The sequence below is a fragment of the Globicephala melas genome, chromosome 13 (assembly GCF_963455315.2).
Source record: "Globicephala melas chromosome 13, mGloMel1.2, whole genome shotgun sequence".
Lineage (NCBI taxonomy): Eukaryota > Metazoa > Chordata > Mammalia > Artiodactyla > Delphinidae > Globicephala > Globicephala melas.
In genome coordinates this window covers 79,920,649-79,943,166 of record NC_083326.1, presented here as the reverse complement: position 1 = coordinate 79,943,166, position 22,518 = coordinate 79,920,649, and the positions used below count along the sequence as shown (strand labels likewise).

At 44.7% G+C, this 22,518-nt stretch overlaps 1 protein-coding gene across 1 annotated transcript in view; it reads right to left on the bottom strand.

Moving 5' to 3' along the window:
- TMEM233 (transmembrane protein 233) overlaps positions 1 to 20,240 on the bottom strand; it is a 39,509-nt gene extending 19,269 nt beyond the window's left edge. The window contains exon 1 of the mRNA XM_030860934.2: positions 20,055 to 20,240. Coding sequence (XP_030716794.1) covers positions 20,055 to 20,240 — 186 coding nt within the window. The remainder of the gene's footprint in view (positions 1 to 20,054) is intronic.
- Positions 20,241 to 22,518: the final 2,278 nt, after the last annotated feature.

Sequence of the window (22,518 nt, the reverse complement as noted above, 5' to 3'; positions counted from 1 at the left end):
ATGAAAACAAATGAGCTATTAAATATACTTTGGTAGAGTCCACATCCCCTTGCCCAGTTGCTCTCCTTCATGATTTTTCCCAGTGTTAAGAAAAAAAGACCTCAATAAAAATCAAGAGTTCCACCATTAAGTCCCCTTCCTCCTTGGTAAGGCACAGAAGGTGCATTTCTGTCACTTGGGACAGGTAGCAGAGTGACGCCTTAGCAGTCAGTGACACCTTAGTGGAAAGTGGCTTTTCTGGAAAGCTCCTGATATCTGGTAGCATGTGAGGGGATGGGACTGGAAGCTCTGAGCGGCCTCCCATCGTTGGCTCCCCTTGCCCCTGGGGAGAGACTCATATTCTCATTCTCAACTGTGGCCTTCCAAGCCCTCCAAGGCCTGGCCCGTGGCATGCTTCTCCAGCCTCTTCTGGAGCTCTCCTCCCTGCTCACCCCCTACCTCCTTCCTGGCCCTGGTCCTCGTCTGGGTTATTTCCTCTGCTTGGAGCTCTCTTCCCTGTCCGTCCCATGTGGCCAATGTCTGCTCATTCTTCCTGTCTCAGCTTACAGGTCAACTTCCTCAGGGCAGCCTTCTCAGGTCACCCCATCCTAAGTAGGTCCCTTGATCTAGGCTCTGACTCAGCCCTGGTCTGTTTCCTTCTGGAAAAGCACAATCAAAATGGAGCTGGTATTGCTAAGAGAGCTCTCAAGGCCGCTAAGAAAGTGTGGCTTATGCACATCTCAGCCTGGATGGAATCTGAACTTTGACCACTTATGTCTTTTTTTTTTTAACAGTCATGCATTTTATTTAATCTTTCTACCTCCTTTGCATTTGAATTATTTCATAATATTACTTGTTTAACCATATCCAGGTCAATTATCATTCTTCTGAGAACAAAGACATAATCAACATAACGCATAATTCCCTATTCTTAATGTTGTTTGCTAATATAATACCTTTTCTCAAAGAAGGTGATATTTTTTTAACATCTTTATTGGAGTATAATTGCTTTACAATGGTGTGTTAGTTTCTGCTTTACAACAAAGTGAATCAGTTATACATATACATATGTTCCCATATGTCTTCCCTCTTGCGTCTCCCTCCCTCCCACCCTCCCTAACCCACCCCTCTAGGTGGTCACAAAGCACCCAGCTGATGTCCCTGTGCTCTGCGGCTGCTTCCCACTAGCTATCAGTTTCTTTACATTTGGTAGTGTATATATGTCCATGCCATCTCTCACTTTGTCACAGCTTACCCTTCCACCTCCCCATATCCTCAAGTCCATTCTCTAGTAGGTCTGCGTCTTTATTCTCATCTTGCCCCTAGGTTCTTCATGACCTTTTTATTTTTTTTTAGATTCCATATATATGTGTCAGCATACGGTATTTGTTTTTCTCTTTCTAACTTACTTCACTCTGTATGACAGACTCTAGGTCCATCCACCTCACTACAAATAACTCAATTTCATTTCTTTTTATGGCTGAGTAATATTCCATTGTATATATGTGCCACATCTTCTTTATCCATTCATCTGTTGATGGACACTTAGGTTGCTTCCATGTCCTGGCTATTGTAAACAGAGCTGCAATGAACATTGTGGTACATGACTCCTTTTGAATTATGGTTGCAAAGAAGGTGATTTTTAAAAAAAAATTTTTTTTAAATTTTTATTGGAGTAGAGTTGATTTACAATATTGTGTTAGTTTCAGGTGTACAGCACAGTGAATCAGTTATACATATACATATATCCACTCTTCTTTAGATTCAACCACTTACGTCTTAATGTAGCGTCCAGAACATCCGCCTGCTGTTCCAGAAACTCCAGATACTTATCAGACACTTACCCTAAAATAACTCATGTCAGTGCATCCCTTCAGGACAAGCTATTTCCTTTCTTGAGTCAGAATCAATCATAATTCCTGCCAGACAGCTTTAACAGCCTTGTGGCTTTTGCCTTTATAAGTCCCTGACTCTTTCTCTTCCCTGGAACATTCTTTCAGTTTCATCTGAATCTATGTCTCCTGAATTGCAATTCCTAACATCCCAATGAACTCTTTTCTTATTTGCAGGCTTCTGCGTTTTCTTCGTCAACAGCTCTTGGTGTGACTCACGGTTATTGACTCTGTTGCTTATTGACCTGACTGTGTGTTACTGTGAGCTCCATGAGGGCAGACACCACGTCTCTCTTTACTCAGCACTCCATTTCTAGTCCCTAATGGAGGGCACTTAGGGTTCCTTTAATTCCCTTATATGAGGTCAGAAAACCAAACAAATCCACAAGCAAAGCAGACAGACCCCAAAACAAAACCATCGACCAGCATAACTTTCTGACCAACCAAGACGACCTGTTATTTTGGTACTGGCAGAACAAAGGGTAAACTGAGTCACCTAACTTTCTGTGTCAGAGTTCCGAAGGGTGGGCTTCTGCCTTAGAATGGCAGACACGGGTTTGCTGTCTGAATGACCAGAAGAAAGAGTTTTGGGCTCGAGGTCAAGCACTCATGAAGGAATTTTAGTTCTTTAGCCTTCACTTTATAGGCCAAAGTCACTGGCGATTTTTCACTTAAGTGGAACCTCCCCTCCCAACATTTGTATGTGTGTATGTGAATTGTGCTCTGCCCAATTTTATTACAGACGTTATACAATAGATATATGGATCCTTAATATGGTAGCAGCTGAACCTAAAGGAGAATAAAGTCTTGGAGGGATGGATCTGAACCTCAGTTTTCCTCACTTGCAAAATGGGGATAATAGTACCTACAACACAGGTTGGTGGTGAGACTTAACTGAGATGAGTATAAAAGGGCCCAGCATTATCTCGTGTAATTCTGAAAACAATGCAGAGAGGTCTGCGTTAACATTCCTGTTGTAGAGGTGGGAAAACCTAGACCCAGAGAAATTAGGTGAAGGGATAGAGCTGGGACCTGAACCCAGGAGTTGAGCACAGAGCCTGAACCCTCACAGTGTCTGCCTTTGAATCTACTGCCAGCCTAGTGTTCACATCGCAAGGCAAAGGAGAGAAAGGCTACAGGCGAAAAAGGAAGCGTTTCGCTAAAAACTTTGCAACACGCAGACAGTTCCCTCCAACAAGGGTCACAAAGCAAGTGAAAGAAACAAGGCCCAGACCACCCACTAAAAGAAGAGAAAATATGTGCAAGTTAGATATCTGATAAGGGACTTGTATCCAGAATATATAAAGAACTCTTACAACTAAACAATAAAAAGACAAACAATTAAAAATGGGCAAAGAATCTGAATAAACATTTCTCCAGATAAGATATACAAACAGCCGATAAGCACATGAAAAGATTCTCAATCTCATCAATCATCAGGGAAATGCAAATCTAAACCACAACAAGATACCTTCTAGGTTGGCTAGAATAACGAAGACAGGCGATGCCAAGTATTACTGAGGATGTGGAGAAACTGGAAGCTTCATACATTGCTGGTGGGAATGTAAAATGGTGCAGCTGCTTTCGAAAAAAAAGCAACTGACAGTTCCTCAAAAAGTTAAACAGAGAGTTACTCTATGACCTGACAATTCCACTCCTAGGTATATACCCAAGAAAATGGAAAGCCTATGTTCACACAAAAGTTGTACACGAGTATTCACAGCAGCATTATTTATAACAGCCCCCCAAATGGAATACTCAAATGTCCTTGTTTCTCTTAAATTTACTAGCCCAAGCCCAAACCCTGTTCAGATTCTTTACTAACTGAATACCCAAAACCTAAGTTTGTCCTGTCGCTTCTTCACAAATTTATTGTTTCTTTGTCTGAAAGGTATAAAAGCTGCCTACCTTGGCCACTTCTTTGGTCCCATTTCTAGAGAACTCTGTGTGCACGAATTAAAATTTGTTTCTTTTTCTCCTGTTAATCTGTCTTGTGTCAATTTTATTATTAGTCCAGCCACAAGAACTCAAGAGGGGTAGAGGGGGAAAATTTCCCCTCCCTGACAAAGCCAAACATGAAAGATCACATGATGTATGATTCTATTTATATGAAATATCAACAATAACTAAATTCACAGAGACAGAAAATAGATTAGTGCTTGCCAGGATCTGGGAGCACAAGGGGATGGGGAGTGACTGCTAACGGGAATGGGATTTCTTTTAGGGGTGGTAAAAATTTATTGGAATTAAACAGTGGTGATGATTGCACAACCTCGTGAATATACTGATACCAAAACCCACTAAGTTGTACACTGCTTTGTTTTTAAAGAAACAAGACCAAGTGACAGAGCTTTTGCACAGTGAGGGCTCCAGTGGCTCAATGATGGAGCCCAAGGAAACTGGCAGGATCTGGCAAGAGATGGTGGCAGGGCTTAGAATCAGCATGGGGGTGCCTGGCGGTTACCCCAGAGCCCACCGGAAGCAGGAGCCAGGCCTGCATGTGTTAATGGCAGATTAGACTTCTGTGTGAGCATGTGAGAAACATCTCCTAGAAATATGGAAAGAAATTCTGTGGGGAGTTGATTTAGCAGGGAGGGATAAAAACCAGTGAATCCTGGGCTATTGTGTAGAAATGTAAGCCCCATTTAAATGCACAGGTCATTAATGCCTAGGGAAACTGGGATCCAGACAAAAACAGATCGAGCTTCAGTGACCAAATTAACTTTGAGTAATTGTTCTAATTTGGAATGACGGTCGAAGTAAGAGTAAACCAAGAATTGATGCTAAATCTGGGAGCAGGCTGGCTTGAGACCAAAGCAAAGTAATGGTCTGTTAAGAGCTCTTGTGTGACATCCCACTGGATAACAGAGCCCTACCTTTCTTTTTTTCTTTTTGCAGTACGCGGGCCTCTCACTGCTGTGGCCTCTCCCGTTGCAGAGCACAGGCTCCGAACGCGCATGCTCAGCGGCCATGGCTCACGGGCCCAGCCGCTCCGTGGCGTGTGGGATCTTCCCGGACCGGGGCACGAACCCGTGTCCCCTGCATCGGCAGGCGGACTCTCAACGACTGCACCACCAGGGAAGCCCCCTACCTTTCTATTTTGTGGCCTATTCTGGGATTCCTTCCTGGGGGAGTTAAATCCATTTTAAGTGGATGACATAGATGTCATAGCACATGTCCCTGGAACACACAAAACTTATTCCACCACAGGGCCTTTGCACCTCCTGGCTCTGTCCAGGTCTTTCCATGGCTGGCTAGTTCTTATCCTTTAGTCTTTGCCCATCACCCTTTCTAAAGTAGGTTTTCCTCACCACCTGCCCTCACTAATCCTTCTCTCATACTTCCCTGTTTATTCTCTTCACAGTGCTTATCACTCTGAAACGATCTCGTTTATGTGCTAACTTGCGTATGGTCTGTCTTCCCCGACTCGTATGTAAGTTGCCAAAGAGCTGAGACTTTGTCCCACTCGACAAGCAGGGGAAGGCGGTGGTTGTCCTGTGCTGCCCATGGAGGATTGGGTAATTCTGCCCAATTTGGGGGCAGAGTAGATCCCTTTGGTTGTGAGTCTGAAGCCACATGCTCCAAACATCTCCTCTGTTTTATTTCCTGTGTTTTATTTCTTAAGTGATTCAGAATTCTTGAGGGGAAGCAGTGTTTAATTTGCTGACCTAACATGTAGACTGCTTTTAGTCACGAGAACCTGTTAGCTCACAGATGTCCAGAGTGTCAGCTGTATTTATCTACCTGGTCGCCACAGTGTCTGGCACATAGTAAGTGTACAAAAACTGTTGAATGAATGAATGTGTAAGAATCCCCGTTCCCTGCTTTCTACCCTTGAGAAATGTCAGCTGAAAATTTCCCAGGTCCTGTGCCACCTTCTCTAAGGGAACTGAGCACACTCAAGTGATGCTTCTTTGTGTTGACTTAAATCTCTCCTCCCTCATCTGAATTCCTTCTCCCAGCTTTTCTCTTTGAAATTCAGAGCTAACTGCCACGCAATCGGCTTCCTACCATGGTGGCAGGGGCGAGGAACGGCCATAAATGGAAGAGAAGCCTGGCGACCTAGGCTTTCTCTGTCTTTGGCAATGCAGATGCCTGTTTGCCACATCCTGCCTCCTTTGTTTTCCTTCTCATTGATAACGGGTCTTGGACTTTGCCACAATCAAGCACAGATGTGGAAGAGATTTTTTGGGGGGTTCATGGGATGTCTGACATGATGGAGACATCCTCTCTGGTGTCTGCCATTTCCTTCTGTTGGTAGATCCTTACTGAGGAGATAGTGTGGCTCAAGGGAAAATATTATGAACCACGTGTCCTTCAAAAGCACAAAGAACTCGTCTCAGGAGCATCAGGGGCCTCCTAAGTGGGTGAGAGACAGAACAAACAAATGGGCTTAACTATGGAAAGCAGTATGGAGGTTCTTGAAAAAAATTAAAAATAGAACTACCACATGATATAGCAATTCCACCCGTGCGTATATATTCAAAGGAAATGAAAACAGGATCTTGAAGAGATATCTGCACTCCCATGTTTATTGCAGCATTATTTGCAAAAGCCAAGATATGGAAGCAACCTAAGGGACCATCAATAGGTGAGTGGATAAAGATGTGGTATATACACACACACATACAATGGAATACTATACAGCCATGAGAAAGAAGGAAATCCTGCAACAACATGGATGGACCTTGAGGACATTAGGCTAAGTGAGATAAGTCAGACAGAGAAAGACAAATACTGTATGATGTCCCTTATATGTGGAACCTAAAAAAGCCAAAGTCACAAAAACAGAGAGTAGGGCGGTGGTTACTAGGGGCTGGAAGCTGGGGACCTGGGGAGATGTTAAGTGTACAGATTTGCAACTAGTAGATAAATAAGTCCTGGGGATCTAATCACAGTATTGTGATTATAGACAATACTGTATTATAAACATCAAACTTCTAAATATCAAAGAGACTAGGTCTTAATTATTCCCACCATGAAAAAAGAAAAGATAATGATGTGACATAATATAGGTGTTAGCTAATGCTATGATGGCAATCGTATTGCAACACATAAATGTATCATATCAATATGTTATACATGTCAAACTTACACAAAATTACATGCCAATTATATCTCAATTAAAAAAAAAGTGGGCTTATATTAGTGGAGGTGAGTTTCTGCTTAGGTAAAACCCCAGTAAAATCAGACCCAAAACAACAAAACTGCTATTTTCTAACCATTTCCTTTGGGCAGAAACTGTGCTAAGCTGTGCTTTCTCTATCCTTAGAGATTTTCAAGACTAGAACAAAACATCAGAATAAGATAGCATTTGTCTTGACTGAGCTACAGAGCTGACCATTTCAGCTTGATAAGAACGTATGGGGCTTCCCTGGTGGCGCAGTGGTTGAGAATCTGCCTGCCGATGCAGGGGACACGGGTTCGAGCCCTGGTCTGGGAAGCTCCCACATGCCGCGGAGCAACTAGGCCCGTGAGCCACAACTACTGAGCCTGCGCGTGTAGAGCCTGTGCTCCGCAACAAGAGAGGCCACGATAGTGAGAGGCCCACGCACCGCGATGAAGAGTGGTCCCCGCTTGCCGCAACTGGAGAAAGCCCTCGCACAGGAACGAAGACCCAACACGGCCAAAAATAAACAAATAAACAAACCAATGAACCGACATTAAAAAAAAAGAATGTATGATGTAGAAGTAGCCCCACCCTTCAAGGTGGAGAAGGATTCACTTATCTACCACCACCCCCTCTTCCTTCTTGCTGAAGATTTTTATTGTCTTTAGAAAAATCCTTATTTCTGACTAGAAATGAAGTCTAAACATTTATTATAGAAAAATTGGAAAATAGTAAAAACTTATAGTAAAATCTGAAGTTATAATAGCCAAGATTTACCAAGTACTTTGCATATATTATCCTATTGCATTCACAGGGCAACCCCTTGGAGGTAGGTGATATATCTTTTTTTAAATAAATAAATTTATTTATTTTTGGCTGCATTGGGTCTTCGCTGCTGCATGCGGGCTTTCTCTAGTTGCAGCGAGCAGGGGCTACTCTTCAATGCGGTGCACAGGCTTCTCATTGCAGTGGCTTCTCTTGTTGCCGAGCATGGGCTCTAGGTGCGTGGGCTTCAGTAGTTGCAGCACGCGGGCTCAGTAGTTGTGGCTCGTGGGCTCTAGAGCGCAGGCTCAGTAGTTGTGGTGCACGGGCTTAGTTGCTCTGCGGCATGTGGGATCTTCTCGGACCAGGGCTCGAACCCATGTCCCCTGCATTGGCAGCAGGATTCTTAACCACCGCACCACCAGGGAAGTCTGGAGGTAGGTAATATTGTTTCCAATTTACAGATGAGGAAACTGAGGCTCGGAGGTTAATTAGCTTCATCAATGTCACATGACAGCAAGCAGGGAGCCAGGAATCAAACCCTGGTGGACCTGATAATAGCATTTGTGCCCTTAACCTTTACAGTTATAACACTGTCCATATTCCTGCCACTTAGAATCATTGTAGACATTTTGGAATGCTTTCCAGACTTTTCCCCCCATGCATGTTCATGTGTGTGTGTGCATATAGGTGTGTGGATACTTTTAATTGACAGAATGTGTAAGAACATGTGATCTTACTGCATATACAACTTTATATTGTCTTTTTTCCCCTACTTGATCTTTTACTTTAAACATTCCCCTGCATCATAAAAATTCCTCAAAAGCATGATTCTAACAGTTATAAAATATTCTATGTTCTAAATGTATGTATTATAATTTAGTCAATCTCTTCTGTTGGAATCAATCTTTATCTCCATCTTTAATCTTTCACATTTAAACCACAACAATGACAGACATCAATTAAGCAGTTACTCTGAGCCAGGCACCATGATTCATGTATATTAACTCACTTCATAATTCATTTCATAACTAATGCTGGGACGAACATGTAATATGTAACGTTATGCCTCTTCATTTAGTTAATTTTTTTAACATCTTTATTGGGGTATAATTGCTTTACAATGGTGTGTTAGTTTCTGCTTTATAACAAAATGAATCAGTTATACATATACATATGTTCCCATATGTCTTCCCTCTTGTGTCTCCCTCCCTCCCACCCTCCCTATCCCACCCCTCCAGGCTGTCACAAAGCACCGAGCCAATATCCCTGTGGCATGCGGCTGCTTCCCACTAGCTATCTACCTTACGTTTGTTAGTGTGTATATGTCCATGACTCTCTCTCGCCCTGTCACAGCTCACTCTTGGTGAAGCTTTCTTTGTATAGATCTTGCTGGTTTCCTAGGTTTATTTCTGGTATTTAAATTTTTTATTTGCTATTGTGACTTTGCCAGTATTTTGATCTATCGAGTTCCCAATACTGAAATCCTAATTTCAGAACATGTTCCCTTTGCTTCAAAACACCTATTCTCTCTTTCAAAACCATGCTCATCTTTATCATCCCTTTATCTCTAGTAGATATTTGCCTAATGGGAAGTAAGTAAGGTTTTCTCTCTTTCTGTCTGTGTATGTGTCTCTCTCTCTGCCTGTGTTTCTCTCTCTCACACACACACTCACACACCTGTGCAAATTTACATCCATGTCTGAACATAGTTGGAGATACTTCTGTCCAGGTGTAAGAACTCTCTTTATATAGATCAATATTGTCTTAGATCCCAAACTCCCAGATAGCAGGTTCCATCAAAATAGCCTGATGGGGCTTCCCTGGTGGCGCAGTGGTTGAGAGTCCGCCTGCCGATGCAGGGGACATGGGTTCGTGCCCCGGTCTGGGAAGATCCCACATGCCGCGGAGCGGCGGGGCCCGTGAGCCATGGGCGCTGAGCCTGCGCGCCCAGAGCCTGTGCTCCGCAACGGGAGAGGCCACAACAGTGAGAGGCCCGTGTACCGCAAAAAAAAAAAAAAAAAAAAAATAGCCTGATGGATGTGGGTACTCGGTAAATATTTTTAGTAATAATGTCTGAGTTTTCAGAGGACTCTGGGGTTTCCTGTTTAGATTTTGCTTGCTCCTAAGTTTCCTTGCCTAAAGGTAGTGCTGGGAATTCAGAGACTAAGCGTTTAGATCATAAGGCACATTTCCTTGTCATCACCATTCATCTATTCATGCTAATCTGTCTCCTTCTTGGGCTTCTGGGCTGTTTCTCTCTATAAATATCTTCAAGGACAAGTGAGAATTGCCCTTTTGCCCGTCTATCACTAAAATAAAAAAACTAGAGAGAAATTCTGCCAGGCTTGATGGAGAGTATTACATGAATGTTTCTTATATCAATGGAGCAAGGCTATTAAAAGAAAAAGCTCTCAGAACATCAAAGCTGTGTTCCTATCCAAGGGCAAGCATAGTCATCTGATTATAATGCTTCAAGAGGCCAGACTGTAAACTTCATGGGGGTGAGGACTGTCATGTTTGATTTTGTCCACTAGGGTCACCTTTCAGAGCCTTGTTTCCTCATGGATAACCGGGGAGAACCGCTTTCGTCTGTGTCTCGCTGGAATTTTGTGACGAACAAGTGGAATTGTGTCCATATGAAAATGCTTTGAGAAGTAAATACATATGGAAAAATGTAATAATACTAACAATACTAATAATAACAGCAATAGCACACTATCAAAATTATCCAGAACAAAGAACAAATGAAGTTATCAGAAGAGGCAGTTAAATATAGGAGGTGTCCTTTAGTTTGGGGAATAGAAAGCATGAGGTAAAGGGTAAAGGAAACAGAAAGACAAATTTCTGAATTCCACCTGTAGAAAAGAAGCTAATGAGGGAGGAGGAACATCAGCAGAAGTCTGGCTGCGGGACACATTACAAATATCTGCGTTGGGACTTCCCTGGTGGTCCAGTGGTTAAGACAACGTACTTCCAATGCAGAGGGTGCAGGTTCGTTCCCTGCTCAGGGAACTAAGATCCCACATGCCACGCGGTGTAGCAAAATATATATATATATATATATATATATATATCTGTGTTGGGCTCAGTATCAAAAAAAACCAAACAAGCCAGTCAAAATATGGGCAGAAGACCTAAATAGACATTTCTCCAAAGAAGACATACAGATGGCCAACAGGCACATGAAAAGATGCTCAACGCTGCTAATTATTAGAGAAATGCAATTCAAAACCACAATGAGGTATCACCTCACACCAGTTAGAATGGCCATCATCAAAAAGTCTACAAACAATAAATGCTGGAGAGGGTGTGGAGAAAAGGGAGCCCTCCTACACTCTTGCTGGGGAATGTACATGGGTGCAGCCATCATGGAGAACAGTATGGAGGTTCCTTAAGAAACAAAAAACAGAGCTACCGTATGATCCAGCAATCCCACTCCTGGGCATATATCCAGAAAAGGTGAAAACTCTAATTCAAAAAGATCTATGCACCCCAATGTTCATAGCAGCACTATTTACAATAGCCAAGACATGGAAATAACCTAAATGTCCATCGACAGATCAATGGATAAAGAAGATGTGGTGTCTCTGTGTGTGTGTGTGTGTGTGTGTGTGTGTGTGTGTGTGTCTGTAGTAGAATATTACTGAGTCATAGAAAAGAATGAAATAATGCCATTTGCAGCAACTTGGATGGACCTAGAGATTATCATACTAAGTGAAGTCAGACAGAGAAAGACAAATATCATATATCACTTATGTGTAGAATTTTTAAAAAATGATACAAATGAACTTATTCACAAAATAGAAATAGACTCACAGACATAGAAAACAAACTTACGGTTACCAAAGGGGAAAAAGAGGGGGAAGGGAGAAATTGGGAATTTGGATTTAACAGATACACACTATTATATATAAAATACATAAACAAGGACCTATTGTATAGTACAGGGAACATTCAATATCTTGTAGTAAACTATAATGGAAAAGAATCTGAAAAAGAATATACATATAAAGCTGAATCACTTTGCTGTACACCTGAAACACTGGAAATCAACTATACTTCAACAAAAAAATAAAAGCACAACATCTGAGCAGGAAAATAAAAAACTGTGTTGGAAGAAAAGTAGAGAGGTGGGTCTTGAGGCAAGAATGTTAGGGATGAAACACCCTGCATTATTACTCTAATAGCAACAACGGATCAACTCATTAAAAGTGAGAACCAATGTATCATTAAGAACAGTATTTCCCAAAGTGTGTTCTGTGGCGTATTAGCCTGAGGATCAAAAGATGCTAGGCCACATGCTTAGTAAATGTCCCATGCTATACTGTTCCAAGAACCACAGGAAACAGCGGTTGGCCAAAGGCTTCACAAGACCTCCAAGGAAAGCAAACAGTTCACTTTTGCTTAACTTAGCATTTGACTTCTCAATCTTCCCCCGTATTCCCTACCCCTTTTTTTATTGATAAAACTTGTTTATATCAGGCAGAACCAGTTGTTTGAGAAGCATGGTTTTGGAAAATATGGTTTAATCCCTGAACTTGCAGAACTGGAGATTTCAGATATATTCAGGCTCCTGCTCTGAAGGCATCGTACTTCTGGATGAGCAGCTTTGAACTGAAGAGTGTTAGTTGAGAACAGAAATCAATTTCCAAAGGTGGACCCACTGGCCTGCAGTGTGTGGGGTGCTGGTGAGCTCCAGATGAGCCAGGAAAGCTATCCTTGGGAACCAAGCCTTGGCTAACTTCTCAGCAATGCTTGGCATTAGCCTGGGTCTCCTGGATATTTTCCAAAAAAGTTTTGGCAGAAACACAGAACAGAGAGGGGAAGGGAGTGTAATCCTCAGAGATAAAGGTAGGAACAAATTTCGGCCTCTGGAGCCATTCATTCATCCATCCATCCATTCATTCATCAAGCATACATTACTTATCAACACTGTGCTAAGTTCCTGGGGCTAACAGTGCAGCCGCAAGGGGTGCAGAGAAGGAAAGGTACTCTGAGAGAAATCTGTTCAGAGTCTAGTGAGTACAACCTAGGGTGAGGGCAACAGGGCAATCAAGAAGGGCTTCACGAAGGAGGTGACTTTCCAGCTGAGCTTTGAAAGAGGAGTGAAATCTGCATTTTAACAAGAGCTTCAAGTGGCTATATTTTGAGGAGCACTGTTCTAGGATATGAGCCCTCCTACCTGGCCTTCTCTTGAGGACTAGTTGAAGGTGTCCTTCAAAGTCATCGTTAAAATTCATTACAAGTCATGGATAAAGAAGGTGTGGTAGATATATACAATGGAATATTACTCAGCCATTAAAAAGAATGAAATAATGCCATTTGCAGCAACATGGGTGGACCTAGAGATTGTCATACTGAGTGAAGCAAGTCAGAGAAAGAGAAATATCGTACGATGCCTCTTATAGGCAGAATCTAAAAAGAAATAGTACAAATGAACCTATTTACAAAACAGAAACAGACTCACAGACTTAGAGAACGATTTATGAGAACAGACTTATGGTTTCCAGAGGGGAAGGATGCGGGGAAGGGATAGTCAGGGAGTTTGGGATTGACATGTACATACTGCTGTATTTAAAATGGATAAGCAACAAGGACCTACTGCATAGCACAGGGAGCTCTGCTCAATGTTATGTGGCAGCCTGGACAGGAGGGGAGTTTGGGGGAGAATGGATACATGCATACGTATGGCTGAGTCCCTTTGCTGTGCACCTGAAACTATCACAACATTGTTAATTGGCTATACTCTAATATAAAATAAAAACTTAAAAAAATTTATTACAAGTCAGACATAGTTTGCTTATTAACGAATGGCAAACTGCACCTCAACCATGGCCTGCTTTGCCAACCCATCTAATAGCTGCTGTTTTGTTATCTGGGCAATGTTTAACAACTTTGGGAGGGACTTTCTTTTTTCCTTAACAACAACAAGAAAACCTTTTTATTATGTAAACTTTCAAACATATTAAAAAATTAACAGAATAATGTAACAAAACTCCATGTTCCCATAACCCAGCTTCAACAACCATCCATTAGTGGCCAATCTTGTTTTATCTATATCTCCCATATTATAACAAAGCCATTATAAAATTTTATCAGTAAATTAAAATGTTTTCTTTTTTTTTTTTTGTGCGGTACGTGGGCCTCTTACTGTTGTGGCCTCTCCCGTTGTGGAGCACAGGCTCCGGACGCGCAGGCTCAGCAGCCATAGCTCATGGGCCCAGCCGCTCCGTAGCATGTGGAATCCTCCCGGACCGGGGCACGAACCCGTGTCCCCTGCATCAGCAGGCGGACTCTCAACCACTGAGCCACCAGGGAAGCCCTAAAATGTTTTCTTTTACAGGAACACACAGATTATCATCTTGTACCTCTAATAATCTAGGACTCATTAGATTGAAAGGACCTACTGAAAGGATCCTAATAGCAGTTTAAACTCTATGTTCCCAAATACCAAATGTCAGTGGCCACCCTCTGCCACATATTGGGGAAACTTATGAAAGTAGCCATCCAGGCAAGGGGCTGCTTGGGTGAGGCGCATATCTAAAATTTATGGGTATTGGGGTTTCCCTGGTGGTGCAGTGGTTAAGAATCCGCCTGCCAATGCAGGGGACACAGGTTCGAGCTCTGGTCCTGGAAGATCCCACATGCCACGGAGCAACTAAGCCCGTGTGCCACAACTACTGAAGCCTACGCGCCTACAGCCTGTGCTCTGCAACAAGAGAAACCACCGCAGTGAGAAACCTGTACACCGCAATGAAGAGTAGCCCCTGCTCGCTGCAACTAGAGAAAGCCCGCGCACGGCAACGAAGACCCAACGCAGCCAAAAATAAATAAATAAATTTATTAAAAAATAAAAATCTGTGGGTATTTATAATAGAGCTTTCCAACAAAGCTGACACAATTCAGGCAAGGTCTCTGTCACCTGAAACCATCTTAACACTCTTCAGAGCTTCAAGCACAGGAATTCATAAGAAATAAGTCATAGGTGTCCATAATATTAATAACCTATTTCTCAGATGACAATGATGTGGAAAGAGCCACAGAAGGAAGAGAGAAATCACACTGAGAGACCCAACGAGCTACAATATTTAGAGCTTCAACTTGTAAGCAATGTAAGCCACCTGGGTCAGCTACCTCGACCAAGATCTGTTATTTCCAAGTTCTGCCTTGGTCACTGAAAACAACAACAAAACCCAAAACAAACAAAAAACCATCAAACCCCCCAAAAAACGTACACAAAAAACACCCCCCTTCTAAACCTACTGAAGTCCAGTTGAAACACAGCATTGACGGATGAGCCCTGGTAGAGCCTGGGTCAGATAGAAAGAACGCCCAGTTTGGTTTGTCTTTCATCCTGTGGATATTTACTTTCTTTTTGACCACAGACCTTGTCGTCTACAGCAGGTGTGGTCAGGCTCTGGGCAGGACTGTGGCTTACTGTGCCAGCCCATGTCCAGATAATGGATTTTGACAATGGCTTCAGATCAATCATCCATTATCAACTGCATCTTCTGCTGGTTTATGAGACCTGTTGCCTTGTTTTGAGGATTTCTCTTTGCCTTTTTTTTTCTGTGCTGGAGCCATTTTCTGGATCCTGTGTCTTTCTCTTTCCTGATTTACTTCCTTGTATTCAGGGAGCACATCCTCCCATAGTTTTCTGAGAAAAGGTATATGTCAGATGTTTTTTTGAGATCTTGAATGTCTGAAATTAATATTTACCTTTAGACCATAGCAGTTATTTATTCCAGTGACACATTTACTGGTCACTGTTTTTATTTTTTATCAAATTTTGCTAGTCTCAATAAAAACAGAAAAACTGCTACTGCTACTGGAAACGGTAACGGCTTGTATCCCTAAAATATCTGCATCATCATCCTTATTGAGTTCATCATCATCATCATCAATACTTATGAGTTCTAGCTGTGTTTTAGGTAATGCCATGAAACCATTTAACTTTTATCATTTAATCTCCACAACAGCCCCTGAGTGGGTACTGTCACAACCCTTAGTTTACAGGGTTGAAAAATCAAGCCTCAGAAAGATTGAGACAGCTGCATGAAATCACAAATGTAGCAAAAAGCACAAAAGGATTTGAACCTCGCTGGTTGGTATCTAGACAGATTCTGTTGGTGTGAGGGACAAGTTCTGTTGAAAGAAGGCTTATAATTCACCTAATTAAAACTCATTGGCTATTCTGTAACCGTACTTAGAGTGACTGAATTGGTTCAACTATGCAAAAGACTGTATCATAACATCATAAAAAATGGAGGCTCGGCATGGACTCACTTCCAGTCTCTTGAGCCAGGCAGCAAATTCCAGCTACAAAACCAACAGGCTAAATTTGCCAACACTCCTGCAACTTGCCTGGAACCTTTTTTCTTCCAGAGGGCAGAGACCTTGCCGATCTTATTTACCACTTGACAGAGGTAAAGGAGTATACCAATGCCTGGAATAGAGCCTGGCATATAATAGGTGCTCAATAAATATTTGTAGGATGAGCAAACATTCTTTCTCCAGGGTAAAAGCCATGTGGATAGTCTCCAGCATTCTATCTTTCAGATGGAATAAACAGAGATAGCCAGGGATGAGCGGGACCACAATGCATGAGGCCTGAAAACCACCCTGGGCTTTACTTTCCAAGCCATGTGCTGCATCTGTGTGGAGGAAGGGTGCCATTTTCAAATTCACATGTGCGATGTGGGCTGGCAATGGCCCAGTCTGGGGGAGATTCTTGAGATATGTGTCCCTGAAATTGAGTACAGTTAAGTGCACTGCAACAAACAGACTTTCAGTACTTGGGAGAAGCAAAGACTTTCATGTCCCCGCTTCTGACAATGCTTGACCCACCAGTGTTTCAATACAACAAACCATATTGTACTGATTCTCATCGGTGGTGCACTGCCTCACAACCAGGACTCTATTAGCTCTGCACGGGATGGTTAAAAGAGCACAGATGCCCACAGCTTGAAGAACACTCTTCTCCAATGTATATTTTTCACAGTAGTTTTATTATCCCCTAGCACCTACTTCCGCTCTGGGATTTTACAGAAGACTTCTCAGGCTTGGTTTAATAAATAAAGATATCGATTGTTTTGAGATTGCTGGCCCTTTTTACAATTCTGGGAACTAGTTATATGGAGCCTTGTCAGTAGGCATCATCTCCCAGTGTTTACTGATCGGGGTGCTATTGAGTTTGGGGTAGGTCAGTTCTTCATTCGGGCGACAGCCTCCAGCACTGTAGAATATTAATACTCTTAGCCCCTCCCCAAATGCCAGTAGTGCCCCAAATCACTGAGATACACAAATACTCCCCAATATGTCCAGGTGCTTCCATGGGGAATAGCATCACTATTTAGTGCCTCAATTTATCACAAATTACAGATGAGTGAGATCTGAAAATAGCCAGGATTGAACATCACAAGACTCCCTAGGGAAAGAACACACCTGGCATTTGGTGGGCCACCTTCCTCTTACACACCCTTCCACCTCCTCTTCATCCTTTGGACTTTGGAGTCTTTATTATGAAACCTGTCAAATCGGGATGTGCACTGTTTCAAAGGGAAAAAGCTTCCAGTACCTTAGAAGGAGTGCAAGGAGGAGGGTGTAGGAAGCTGTTTCTAGAATTTGGATTTCATTAATTTGATGTTGTTTGTTTTCATACATGGCATATGATGTTTCCAGATTCCAAATCTATCCGTCTGTCTGACAATTATTGCCCGTACCTAGCACAAAGCTGGTGGCTTGACACGCTTTTCTTCTGTTTTATCCTTACAACAGTTTTGCCTCCACTTAAAGCACCTTTTACATTCTCATTTTCTAGGTGAAGAAACCAAGGCTTTGAAAGGGTATGGAACTTGGCCATAGTCAACTTTCTGACTCCAGTGTCTACTTTCTGACAACAGAATGGACTCTTGCTGTAAATCTAGTGAAAAAGTCTTGGTGGAGGGAATGGGGATGAGGGGACCAGAAAAAGCTTTCTATTCGAAACACGTACAAGTCTTATCCCCCAGGACACACCAAGTAGCATCGCTAGCGTCCAACCTGTCACCACCTGCTGGAGTTTTAGCTCATCTCAGATGAATGTGGGGTGCGGGGAGCCTTTGCAGGCAGTTGGGAAAGGGGTAAATCGGCTGTCGATTCATTAATAAACCAGGACAGAGTGTGGACACCAATACCAGCCAGAGAGTCTGCTGCTGCCTGGAGAATGTGGCTGCTGCATCCTCCACCCTGCTTTGCTGCCAAAAAACAAAAAGAACCCAAGACCGGATATCTTGGGAGAGGAAAGGAGGAAACTGGCTGGTTGGTCCAAAGGAACCTGAAACGGTGGTCCCGGGGCTCCAGTACAGGATAGAGCAGCAGGAGTAAAACAGACATTGTGATCCATTAACACCATTCATTCAGGCATTCATTCAGGCATTCATTTTGTAATATTTATTGGGCATCTACCACCTGTCAGATTCTCTTCTAGGTAAAGGTACAGCAACAAAAAACAAGCAACAAGCAAATATCCCGGCCCTCAGAGAGCTTATATTCTAACAAGGGGACACACACAGTAAGCACGTTAATAAGTGAAATAATATATCAGATGCAGACGAGTGCTCTGGGCAAAAACTATCGGGGAAGGGAGAATAGAGCTTGTGGGGGTTTGATTTTAAACAGCGATCAGAGAAGCCCTCAGCCAGTGACAAGTGAGGAAAGATCTGATACCTCCACCATGCTGGGCACTGTGCCAAGCGGGTCACACTTTATCTCATTAATACAACAACCCTAAGACACATGGCTTTGATTATTCTCATTTTACAGACAAAGAGACTGACGTTAAGAGAGATGCATACAGCTAGTTAGTACATGGTGGCACTGGGATTTGAACCCAGGTAGTCAGAACTTCAGCGGCTGAACGCTTGAATGTTGGTGCAGATAGCGTACAAACGGGGTCTGAGAGAGGGCAAGCTGCGCGTGCAAATGAGGTCTTCGCGTGTACCCACGAAGCGAATACGGAACCACCCACGGGCAAGTGAGGGCGGGCTTGAAGGGGGGAGGGGGGCGGCGGCTCTTGATCTTTACTGAGCTGAATCCGGACTCTCCCGGGTCTGCGGCTGGAGAGTTCGGTCAGGAGAGGTGGGGAGGGAGCTCAGTGCAAGGGTTGTCCCGGGACAGTGCCCGACCAGCTGCTCCAGTCAATAAGGTTAGGACCTCGCGGGCGCTCCTTGCCCTCCCGGTGGGGTTCGCACGGAGCTCCTACCTGGGCGGAAGAGGGCGGTGGAGGCGAGCTTCGGAAGGGGGGACTGGAACGGTCAGAGAGAGGCGCGCAGCTCGGGAGGCCAGCGCAAAGGGCGCGCGGAGCTGCACGGGGCGCAGGAGTCCCCAGTGGGTTCCCGGGAGCTCCCAGGCCGTAAGACCCAGCGGTGGAGGGGCGCCTGGGAGCCCTTGGGGGACACCAAGAGAGGCGGGCATAGGGCCCCGCGCAGGAAGTGAGAGAGGGACTACGACATGCTGGGGCAGAAAGAGTAAAAGGTGAGCTCGCACACTGCTGGTGAGAGGGGCACAGGGGTAGCCCAAGAAAGGCCTGGAGAGCGGGCTCACTGGAGAGCGGGGTCAAAGGGTGCCGAAGGGAGCCAGGCAGAGGGAACTGGCGTAGGAAGAAGTGCGAAGGGACGGGAGCCGCAGAGAGGGCGTGCTGAAGTGTGGGACCAGGGGCCTAGAGGACATCGGGGATCGCCTGGGGACCCTCAGAGAGTGGCGGAGGCGGCGCTCCGGCGCGGCAAAGAAAGGACTCCGCGCTAAAAGACAGAGACAGTGCCGCGCCCTGGAGAGGCCGAGCCCCGGCGGGGCGAAGAGCGGCGCGGAGCCTGCGTGCTCAGGGCACGGGGCGTGCTGCTGCCTGTGAGGGTGGCGCGCTTTGAGGTTCCAGAAAAACGGGTTGAGAAGAATCGGATGGGTCCCAGGAATGTCGGAGGAGGCCGGGAGAGAAGCGGGAATGTCCGGGGAAGAACCTCCCCGGGACGGAGAGAATGCACCACGGGCGCTGCTGGAAGAAGTGAAAAGCGGGCCTGGGCGAGGCTTGGGCCGGGCTCTGAGAGCCACAGGGAGCGCAGTGGCGGCGCTGATGGTTGGGGGGAGAGTGCGGAGAGCCCGAGAAAGGTGAGCAGGGGCTGCGGAGGACAGAACACCCCCGGTGCACGCGGGGCTGTGAGGAAGGGAGCAGCCGAGGGCGGAGAGTGCGAAGAGTCCCCAGGAGGGGCCCCCAGGAGGGGCTCTACACGCCCAGGTCTCTCCTCCCTGGCTGCTGCGGGCCCTCGTTCACTCACCATGATGGAGAAGACTAAAGCCACGATGTTGATGGGGTACGCGGGGCAAAAACACGAGACGATGGCGAGCCACAGGTAGTTCTTGGGCATGGGCACGTCCTCCTCGGTCTTGTCATTCTCAGTGTTGGCCTCGGGGCTGCTGTCCAAAGCCCTCTTGAAGTCCGAGCTGGGAGCGGACTGAGACATGGGCGAGGCGCACGGTGCAGGGAGGCGGTCGGCGCGGTCTGGGGCTCTGGCCACGGGCTCCCGGCGAGTCGCTGAAAAGCCAGCGGCGCGGGGCTCCAGGGAGACGTAACCTCACCCCTCCGGCGCCCTTCACTTGCACCCGCCTGGCCTCAGGGACCCAGGCCAAGAGCCTCCGCAGGAGAGGGAGGGAGGGAGGGAGCGAGGGCGTGGGGGAGGAGATAGGGAGCCCGCCAGCCTGAGAAATAGGGGGAAGGCACTCCTTGACGACACACCCAGGGCCCAACAGGCAGACACCCAGACTCACACCTAAGAGTCCGGAGTAAAAGGAGGCTCAGGGAAGGGAAAGCAAAGACTCTACATTGTAGACTGGCTGACCTACAGGCTGAAGATGACCAGCTCATCTTTTTAAGCAGCTGAATTTGAATACATTCAGCGTCACAGCAGACGACACAGCTCTATCCAGTTGGCTATCCAACCCTACCGAGGTGCCCAAAGACTTATTACTTCCTCTTGACTTTAAGGATTAGCTTCCCCTGCCCCATCCTCCTTCTTCTAAGACTTTGAACATTGAGCCCCACTGATTTCCTTAACAGGTGGGCAGGGAACAGGGTGCTCAGTTTGGGGCCGAACCCTTCACACACTGCACAGGGGGCCTCTGGAGACTGGAGTGGAGTGTGGACAGGCAATGGGCACCACCCGGTCAGGGCCTGCCCCGGTGCCCTCCACTTTCCCCCAAGCGTGGAAACAAGGAGTCCTTCTCCGCTCCACTTTCCCACCTACAGGAAAGAGAGAAGCAGATAGATCTAACTAGTGTAGACAACCCAGGTGGTTACTGGGATGGAAAGGAGAGACAGGGATCCACTTTGGGAACTGGGGTGAGGATAGCAATCATACCAGTATCTGGGCAATTTACGAAAGACGGTATGGACCAGAACTGGGGCTCCGAACCCAGATAGAGCTGGGAAGTCATCACATCTGAGTTGACTGACCTCAGGAAAATTCCCTCACCTGACTGAGCTCCGATTTTTTCATCCAAAAGAGGTGGAATAATGAGAGACCCTGCCTTATAGGGATGTTGTAAAGACTATGAGACTGCATGTCAAGCCACGTGCGTGATCCTAAGGGCTCAATAAATGTTAGCTATTATTAGAATGGTATTTCCCCCAAATATAGTCGTTATACAGTATCTCAAACCCAATATCCATTGTTGCAAATATTTCATGAAAAATCCAGATAGTCTCAGCTGGCAGGGTCACAAAGAAGTGCAAATAATTTTAGTGTGCAGAGTCTCAAAAAAAGTTGCTCACACCATCACACGGAGAAATGAGGTGAGAAAGTATTACTCATCTGCTTGGCTTTCTCAGAACATCACTTGATTACCTGGGATGCTCTCACTCATTTCATGGGCCACAGTGATTTGAATATCTACCTCCCTCACTGGACTGCAAACTCCCTGAGACAGGGAACTGTCTCGCTCATCTTTGTGTCAGCCCTTGGTACAGTATCTGGTATTGTGCTTAGCATAGCTTGCTGGGTGAACATATAAAGATGAAACATCACCTATATGTGGAATCTAAAAAAAAGATACAAATGAACTTATTTACAAAACAGAAATAGACTCACAGATACAGAAAACAAACTTATGGTTCCCAAAGGGGATAGCAGGGGTGGGGTAGGGAGACAGATAAATTAGGAGTTTGGGATTAACATATACATACTACTATATATAAAATAGAGAAATAACAAGGACCTACTGTATAGCACAGGGAACTATATTTGATATCATGTAATAACCTATAATGGATACTGAAAAGGGATAGCTGTCTATCTACATATCTATCTGAATCACTTTGCTGTACACCTGAAACACTGTAAATTAACTGTACTTCAATTTTTAAAAATGATTTAAAAAATGAAGAAACAGTACAACAGTACCTTTCCCACCATGCCTTCTCCCCCATTTTGGTTGGTTAATCAAGTGAGAATAAGCCAGAGAATCAGATTCATCTACTGAGCTCTCAAGTAAGCCTTTGCCTCGGCTGTCACCTCTGCCTGGAATGGTGTTCCCCAAGACTGTCACACGGCTGCTCCTTCTATGCCTCAGCTGTCAACTGAAATGTCACTTCCTCAGAGAGACAGGGAGCTCTTTAGGTTTATCTAGTGTAGGTCCCCATAATTATTATACATTTTACCAGCTTTTTTTGGGGGTGTGTGACATGTATCACTATGGTAATTTACTTTGTTTACTGGTTTGCTGTCTGTTCTTTCTCGAGACTAT